Here is a 9,760-nt window from a genome sequence, read left to right on the forward strand (position 1 = left end):
GCTGCCAGGCTAACTTAGACAATTAAAGACATTTATTTCTTTTATATTTAGTGGGTGATCTGCAGGTTTGGATTATTCTATCATTCTCTCTCTCTCTCTCTCTCTCTCTCTCTCTCTCTCTCTGTGTGTGTGTGTGTGTGTGCGCGCTGTGCAATGATGCATTTTTTTTATATACTTGTGAAATGGAACTTCTCCTCTCCTTCACCTGTTCATGCCTCATGCTCTCCCTAAATCTGCTCTGGAGGGTTACAGGAGTGGAGGGATGACTCCTGCTGTGCAAGCAGAAATTCTAATAATGAGTTACTTAGCACTACACTGGATGCAGCCTTAAGTATATATATATATATTTACAAATAAATAAATAAGAAGCACAGTATTGAAGGACATCTCAACATAAAAGTTCATACTATTGTCTGTTGTTTCCATGTGTTTCCGGTTTTAGATTGTGAACCCTCAGGAAAAGGGCCTCCTACATCTCTTCTTTGTAAAGTGCCATGCACATTGATGAAACTATACACACCTTTTTGCATGTAGGACAGGAGCTTCTGAGGTGGGGAATCAGCCCAATGTCAAAACCCCACCTGCCATTTGAAGCGAGAGAGGTTGCGTTGTGTAATGCTTTTCATAGTGTGCTTGGCAATCCAGATACAAGATCCAGGTGGGTGCCAACGGGCCACTAATTTTTCATGGACCTGCTGCTTCATGTTAATGGAACTGGGAGGGATAGATTCCAAACTGCATTTCTGATCTAGCAGAATTCCAAAGCATATATTTAAATGAATGTGCCATTTCATGGGCTTCAAAGGCAACGTTTCCACATGCCTAAGCTGTTGTGGGTCTCTGCCCTTAAGCATTTTCGTATCAATCCAACACATTTTTTAACCATACAGTGGGAGACAGCAACTTTTTATTAATCAGCTTTAAATATACAATATAATCTTTAACATGCAGTTAAATTATGTCAGAACAGTGTACTTGGGTTGGAATTCAACTATTCAAACCACAATTACAGTTGGTTTAACACTTAACTAACACATTATACTGTATAATATACAGAACTTAGTAGTGACATAGTTCCTGCCAGTGAGGCTTACAATATCTAAGGCTACAATTCTATACATGCTTAATAAGCATAGCATTAGCCTGTAAGATGGTCAGGATAAATGATGGGGGAAAGGGAAAACAGCAGTAACAATGCATCAACAGGTGGGTGGGTTTTATTTTTTCCATCTCCCCTCCCCCCCCCCAAAAAAAAGAATTCCTGCAGGTATCCATGATATAAAGGAACTAGCTATCAAACGGTCCATTCCTTGTGAGGCAGTTTTCAATTCAATACCTACTAGGCTTTTCCTCCCTGCAGCACCAGTTATATAATAAAGAGGGATTGTGCTACTTCTCACCAATTGTTGTGCAGAATTATATTACAAAATAATTACCTCAGTGAAAATATCATAATAAGGACTTTTGCCACTTTCTCCCCACCCCCAAGCACTGACCACTGAGGATAGCTATGTGATTATAAAGCAAATGTATAAACGAAAAGAGATTAATACAAAAGCACGATAGGAATATTGGCAAATGGTTACCTTGCATAGCTTTTTTCTGTCTTTATGAAAGAGCATGAGTTGACTCGTGCCATTTTGTCTGCAGCCATTTCTCCCATTATGGCTTACACAGCGTATTCGCAACACACAAGTAGGCAGGTGAAATTCCAGAAATGGAGATCAATGAATTTAAATATATTTCCATGTGCTTAAAATTTCATTTCTGGTGGCATGAGTAGCAAACACCAGCAGAATTTGGATACCTCATGAGGGAATTTTTTTCCTGCAATATAGGAACACCTGAAGGACTGTGGATGCCAGAGAATCAACTGATAAAACTCATCCAGTTTCAATTAACATATTAAGCAACTAAAACAAACATTTCAGTATTTCAATTCTTAGGATTTCCATTAAGTTGCCAGGTTACCTTCGCTAAATAATGCTACCACTGACAATTTCTTCTTCCACAAATTATTAAAAATCCACTGGTTAAAACAAAAGGATGTATGTGGACTGTTCTCAACCACAATGGGAACCAAATTCCCTTTCAGTAGGAACAGATCAGATTCATTTAAGCATGCACAATTTGATATGTAAGTCTTCAATCACACCAGTTGATTAGTGAATGCTTGATTGGTCTACTCTGCCACAGAAAGGCAATTACATTATAACCTGCCCGTTAAACAGGAAAGGTAAAAAATTTTGGTTCTTCCTAGGAACCAAAAAGGTTTATTTAAAAATCTAACTATTCTACATCAAACCAAAAAAGAAAATGGGAATAACGTATTGTTTTTAACACTTTGGCATATTTTTCAATGTGTTTTAAAAAGCTGTTAAGCCCCTCTACTGCTTCAATGTTTGGCTAAGGTGGTGTGGAGGCTGAGGGATATTTTAGTCTGCACATAACCGGCATGCAAAAGTTTAGGAAATCAATAACATGACTCTGTTGCTCTTCCTAGAAGTTATGCATAATAAGGTTTGACATTTCCCAAAATATGATCTTCATACAGGGGGAGGCAGCAAAGGAAGAATCCCATACCTATACCCATAAGACACATGGTCCACCCAAAGCCATAGGACCAGCTGAGCTCATTCCTTATACCTCCTGGGTAATTTTCACGTAAATATTTTGAGACCATTACAGCGTAGATGACAAGGCCCATGAGAGAGAATACAGCTGCAAGAAAGAAAGAAAAAACACTTTAAGTAAAAATGAGTGGTGGTGAAAACAGAAACAATATAATTCCTTCTCATCATGAATTAAGATCAGGTTAGTGCAATGCATTCTACACAAGGTTGCCATAAAAGAGTGTTCAGAAACTGCAGCTGGTGTAAGAGACAGCATCCAATAAATTTCTGCATTCGTTCTGCATTCAGACCATATTATGCTGTTCTTATATCAACTGCACTTGCTTTCAATTCATTTCCAGGTTCAATCCAAGATGGTGGTTCTTCTCTATAAAGCCCTAAAAGGTTTACAACCGGTGTATCTGAAAGGCAGTCTCCTCCCATGGGAACCTCCCGTAAGAACCTCTTCCCTGTCTAAGATTTGGTTGGTGGCAATGCAAGAAAGGGGCTTCCCTAAATGACTTCAGCCCAATATACCTGAAGGAGCGTCTCCACCCCCATCGTTCAGCCTGGACACTGAGGTCCAGCACCAAGGGTCTTCTTCTGGTTCCCTCACTGCAGAAGTGAAGTTACAGGGAACCAGGCAGAGGGCCTTCTCAGTAGTGGTGCCCGCCCTGTGGAACACCCTCTCATCAAGGAAATAAACAACTATCAGACTTTGAGAAGACATCTGAAGGCAGCCCTGTTTAGGGAAGCTTTTAATATTTGATGAATTATTGTATTTTAATATTTTGCTGGAAGCCGCCCAGAGTGGCTGGGGAAACCCAGCCAGATGGGTGATGTATAAATAAGTTGTTGTTGTTGTTGTTGTCGTTGTTGTTGTTACTTGTGGCAGCATCCCACGTTTGGAATTCCCATCCAAAATAATGGCTAGTTACAGCTCATAGGAACTGGAGTTTAAATGGAGAGTTCCAGATTCCCCATCCCTACTCTTAAAGAAGGTAGCAGAGAGAAGATTGGGTGGTTGGAGATTATGGAGCAGACCACCCATGAGGACAGTGATGATAAAGCTATAAAGACATAAAATGGCCTGGTTTAGGAGGCATCAATTCCTAAGGCATTATATATATATATATATATATATATATATATATATATATATATATATGGTTAACTATTTTGTCATGTGATTCTGTAATTATTACTGAGCTGCATCTTTGTGAATTCATGCCACTCTGCACCACCACACCCACTGCAACTATGCAAAAGGACGCTCCTGATTCATTGTGAACTTTAAGAAGGTCTGTTGCTCTTTCCCTACAGCTAAAGAAGCAACTACTCTCTCCAGACTAAAGCCAGGCATCCACCCTTTGCTCTGAAAACACAGCCTTACCAGCAACAAAACACAGGCCTCCGATGCCTCTGATGAAGTTGAAGCGAAGTGTCGGGATGGCAAATGCAATGATGGCCAGGGCAAAACAGATCACTATGATTACAAATCCAACAAAGAAAGTGGCCGCTGCAGCCTTACCCCAGGCTGAAAAGAAAAATAAAAGTTAGCTGCATTTTGCTCTCTTTTATTCCAAGATAGCCGTACAAGTATACGCAGTGCTTTTTTTTTTCTTAATATTGAAATATTCTCATATTGAAATACTACCCCTCAATGAGGCTAAATTTAGATTCACAAAATGTTTAGGGGGATGCGTACCCCTGCGTACCCGCAGGGGCTGGAAACCACTGAGTATATGTAACAGTTAAAGATGATGTGTGTTCTCCCCTTTTTGTATGAACTGGGCTTTTAACATAAGTCTGGTGATAGATATTAGTTTTTTTCTTCCAAACTACTTTTCCCTCTGTTAAGCTGGATTGCCAGGTTATGGTATTGTTTCAAAAACTTACAGTATTTGTCTAGAGGTGACTGCCAGACAAGCAAAGCTTGGCTCAAATGACTCTTGGTTGTCTTAAGAACTGTTGTATGTCTTTAGCCGTAATAATATCCTGTCACATTAACATACTGTGTGTAGAAGCTGAAGGGAATAGGGGAGGCAGGAATAACCCCAAAGTGTCAGGGAGATAGCAATCCAGAGTACACATCTGCCTCTAGTCTTTGGGTGTCAATCGGGAATGAATAAATAAATAAATATTTTAAAGAGTCGCCTTGGGATTTTCATATACCTTCATGTAGATGAAATCAATACTAAATCAGTCAGGATCTTGAAAACTTGAAACTCAATGTGTAATGTTGCAGAACATCTGCTACTGAAATGAGTATTTAAAACACGCACACAGAGAGATTTTAATTCAGGTATTTAAAGTTTTTGAGGCAAACTGTTATGCCTATTATATTATGTGCCTGAGCGTATAGAGTAGGTGGGTAAATAGGTACATAGAACTGCATTACTGCTGTTTAATGATCCCACTGGCTTTTTAAATTGAACAACACAGTCAACTGAAATTGACTCTCTCTGTCTCTCTCAATCTATTATACTTTCTATGGGAATTGTTGGTGTCCCAACAGGCATAATCTTACAAGAGGCATTCCCCATTCCCTAGCGCTTGAGAGGGAATGTCTTTTTAAAAATAGGAGTTGCAGTTTGCAGTTTTGCTAAGACACACACACAAACATGCACACAAAATAGAAATGTGTAAAATATACCAGCCAATTGATCAGGGGCACCTTTTTAATTGATCAAAATGGTTTTAGTCTATTAAACTAACCAATTAATTGACTAAATACTATTGAAGTCTTACTGTATCATATATGTGTATTTGCATAGCTTGATTAAAATGCTGGTGTTATTTTGGAACAAAATAATGAAAAAATAAACAATATAGAAATTATTTCTAACATATTTGGAAACTTTAGGCCTGCAAAGCATCTCAAGTTCTGCAAGGTTTTTCTCATATTGTCACCCAGCCAATGCTGGTCAATTGTTCTAAGAAGGAGAATTTGGGAAAGGCAGTCTTTTGGGGGAGAAAAGCCTAGGGAGACAAGATGCAACCCAGAGATCTTTATCTAACTCTCCATCCATCTTTTATGGCATGGTGGGGAACCTGTGGTACTGCGTTGCTGGACTACCTCGCTCATTATGCTTGACCATTGGCCATGTTGGCTGGGGATCATGGAAGTCCAACAACATCTAACATGGCCACAGGCTCCCCACAGATGTATAATGGCATTTGGCTCAAAGCCAAACAAAAATATGGAAGAATCTGTATCAGACTAATGTACACACTATACCTTTAAAGCACATTCAAAGCACATTCTTTCCCTCAAAGAATTCTGGGCACTGTAGTTTACCACTCACAGATTTGCAATGCGCTGTAGTTTACCAACAACAAACTGCAGTGCTGAGAATTCCTCAGGGAAAAGAATGAATTTTAAAACATAAAACATAATTCTAAATTTTGCTTTCAGGTAAGTATGTATAGGGATTACAGCCTTAAAGTAACGTCCCCATTTTTTACCACCTAGCAGAGAGAGTTTCACATTTATTTAATATAACCGTACATGCTTAAGAATGGCTGAAACATTACATACAAACCACAAAGGAATACTTATAAAGCCAAATTCACATTTCTTATTTAAAGGGTGAGGAAGAAACAGAAGTATTTTGATCATTGAGTCCTAAAATCAGTTCCCAAACTTGACAGGAGAACACTAAGAATTAACATATCCACCAGGGAGGCGTGGTGCTGTGTGTCAATTGACCAAAACGGTGAGCACTTACTTTTTACTAGTAGTTTTGCATTTTTACATATTATGACCAGCTCATAAATTGACCCAGCTCACAACCCAGATTTTCACTTCCTATTTTAACATTTTTTTCATCCTGACAATTATTGCAATTGCTGATTAACCCAACATAATCTCTTGTGAATCACAAGAGGAAGCAGAAGGAAGTCATATGGATTTCAAAATTGATGTTATATGGGAAACAGGGAGTCCGTATTAAGAAGATGCTTTAGGGAGGCCTTCATCCCAGGGCATATCTTAAGAAAGAGATGAGGAATGACATCTTAGAGTAGACCAAAGTTATTCTACTGTAGATATAGATTTGCTAAACAGAAAATTACCCAAAGTGACGGTTTGGATATACATTACACCATTTGTCCAAATAGATTTCCTTCCTATTCATTAATATTATACTTTCCCCACACAGTTCAACACAGGCTCTATCACATGATTCTTCTGAATATGCAAAGCTCAGTTCCACACAACAGTTCTTTACAGTATGCTTTCTTTTATGGATTCTCTGCCTGATGACATCTCCATGTCTACCCAAAGCTATTTCTTGTCATGGTGGAAAGTCCAGGGGAGATAAAAAGGAAGCTGTTAACCAAACTTTGCTTATATTGTCAGCACTTGTTCTACTGTCATGGATATAAAATCGCTCCTTGAAAGCCTGAGGGAAGATTACTCATTTATGTAACTGGATTTTGCCTCATTCTAGCATTTCAAGATCACTCCTTGTCATAATTGCTAAAATTCATTCTTAAAAATAATTTCTGAACATTTATATTTTGAAGAAAAATTTAGGAGATATTGGTCAAAGTGAGCAGAAGCACTCAAGTCCAGAATAAGAAGAAAACATTACACATATTTACCAATGAAAGGTAATTACTTTCTTCTCTAAGCTCTCCTTTCAAATAGGAGATGATAAATTAGATAGATGATAGAGAGAGAAAGAAAGAAAGAAAGAAAGAAAGAAAGAAAGAAAGAAAGAAAGAAAGAAAGAAAGAAAGAAAGATGATGATAGATAGATAGATGATAGATAGATATAGATGATAGATAGATAGATAGATGATAGATAGATAGATAGATATAAAGCTTGAGTAGACTAATCATGATCATTGGATCATAGTCTTTACCACTGTGATTCTTACCAAAATCCATGAGCGATATGCATTCCCATTCTTCTCGTTCAGTACATAATCTCCATAACGAGCCTTGTTGCATAAACGGTCGGGTTTCTGAGTTTACCCAGCCCCAGCCAACCAGTGCAATGATACCAAAGATCATTGCTAAGCCCAGAAGAAGAGGCATGATCCATCTGCAGCGTGTATAGTCCAGACCATACTGAACCATCTTGTTTGGGTCTTCTTTAGTGGTTTGACGGATAAACAAAAAAGTCTTCCTACTATTTGCTTCCCAGCCTGGGAAAAACAGTAGTTTAATAAAGGTTTATGAAAAGTGTGTGTGTGTATATGTGTGTGTGTGAAAAAGAGAAAGGAAGAAAGACAAAGACAGCGAGCAGCTTTGTGATCCAGACAGGCGCTGAAGGAAAAAGCTCCACCTACATTTCACTGAACAAGTAGCTGCAACAACCTGTTGAGCTGGAAAGAAAATTCAGGGCTGTGCACACCTTGAAACCCGCCCTCCCTTTTCTTTTTCTTTTTGCTACTAATTAAATGATTATTGTGGCCCATTGCCATTAGCATTTTACCCTTTCCTGGCTTTAAGATTTCACAGCAAAGAGCAGTGTTATGTATTGGCGGGAAGAGAGAAAAGAAAGATGGTGAACAACAAAAATAGCCGTTGGTTTACCTTTATGAAGGATGAACAGAAGGTCGTGCCAATACCACTTGAGGATGATACTGATAGGCTATATTCTCCATACTTTCAAACAAACATTGTTTAATTTTATCTTACTGTAACAGTGATGGCTTCCACTAAATATACTTAGGAGTTGTTCCTTTGGCGAAAAGGCTTAAAATTCTCTTAGAGAAATTGTGGTTTCACAATAATCTGTCAATGAAAAGGAGGCAGTGCCAGCTATGCAGCCAGCCATGTTTTGAGGCTATTTGAGGGGAGTGTATTTGCCTGAGAGCTTTATGAAATGAATTTTGATTTGCTGAATCCAAATCTGACTTTATCTAAGTCTCCAGTTTAGCATTGACCAGACTCTCCAACATTTCTCCAATGAAAATAGGGACATCCTAAGGAAAAGTGGGACATTCTGGGATCAAATCAGAAACTGGGACAGCTTCTCTAAATCAGGGACATCCCTGGAAAATAGGCACACTTGGAGGGTCTGCGTTGACCCTAAAACCACAGCTAGCAGTCAAGTCAGCTAATGTCAGCTCCTCACCAGCACAAACATGCTCTTGCATATTCACCATTCAACCAATTTAGATGGGGTTTTGAGGGCAACCTAATGTTAGACCTAACTCTTATCCCAAACCATTTCAGAAGCCTAAGCTGGAAATTTTAAAAATGGCGGCCAACTGGAATTTATTTTGGGCAACAACACAACATCTGCACAAAATATGTCATGAAACCAATCTTGTTAGTTATGTAGTAGATTGAATGACAAATGATAGACTGTGAGGGCCCCTCAGGCAAGATGCCCTTAGTCAGTCCTTTTAAAATGGAAAGGGTGGGATCATAGACTCCACGCCCCAGCACTGTTGCTGTGGGAGTTACTTCTCCACATGATCCAAAGACAGGCAGCAGTTGGCTGGGGAGCAAGGAGGAGCTTCTCGTTGTATCAGCAACTGTCTCATGTCTAAAACCGCAGCAGTTTTGCTGAGCTGCTCTTTGAGTAAGGATGCATTTGTAAGCAGACCACAGTAATAATTTCCCTTCTGTTGTTTATATATTTGAATGGATACCTCCCATTCTTTTCCCCCTAGTGCTTAAGACTTTTGAAATGTAAGAACATGAATCTTATAATGCAATCTGCACAAACCTAGTGCCCTTCAAATGTTTTGGACTATAACTGCAAAACATTTGAAGGGCACAAGATTGGCCAAGGCTGTCATAATGAATCTGCTTGTTGGAGAATTTAAGGCACCCTAATGTACGTTTGCATACTAAAGATGTTTTTAAAAGCTGCCGTAATGGCAAAACTGAGAAGAGAAGACTCCCTGGAAAAGACCCTAATGTTGGGAACGATGGAGGGCACAAGGAGAAGGGGACGACTGAGGACGAGATGGTTGGATAGTGTTCGTGAAGCTACCAGCATGAGTTTGGCCAAACTGCAGGAGGCAGTGAAAGACAGAAGTGCCTGGCGTGCTCTGGTCCATGGGGTTACGAAGAGTCGGACACGACTAAACAACAACAACAATGGCAAAATAAGGAAAAAAATAAGGATGGTAATTAAGGGGCTGTTCTTCCACTTCACTGTTTAGTGATCTGTACTATG

General features: G+C 39.1%; 1 protein-coding gene across 1 annotated transcript; it reads right to left on the reverse strand.

Annotated features, from left to right (window-relative positions):
• Positions 1-890: 890 nt before the first annotated feature.
• On the reverse strand, positions 891-7,939 carry LOC310842319 (p53 apoptosis effector related to PMP-22-like). The gene is made up of 3 exons (XM_083734041.1): positions 7,500-7,939; positions 4,006-4,149; positions 891-2,721 (listed from the first exon to the last, which is right to left on the reverse strand). The coding sequence occupies exons 1-3, from the start codon at positions 7,699-7,701 to the stop codon at positions 2,507-2,509; spliced, it is 561 nt and encodes a 186-aa protein (XP_083590167.1). The 5' UTR covers positions 7,702-7,939; the 3' UTR covers positions 891-2,506.
• Positions 7,940-9,760: the final 1,821 nt, after the last annotated feature.

This window comes from Podarcis gaigeae (assembly GCF_964106915.1).
Source record: "Podarcis gaigeae genome assembly, chromosome: 3".
Lineage (NCBI taxonomy): Eukaryota > Metazoa > Chordata > Lepidosauria > Squamata > Lacertidae > Podarcis > Podarcis gaigeae.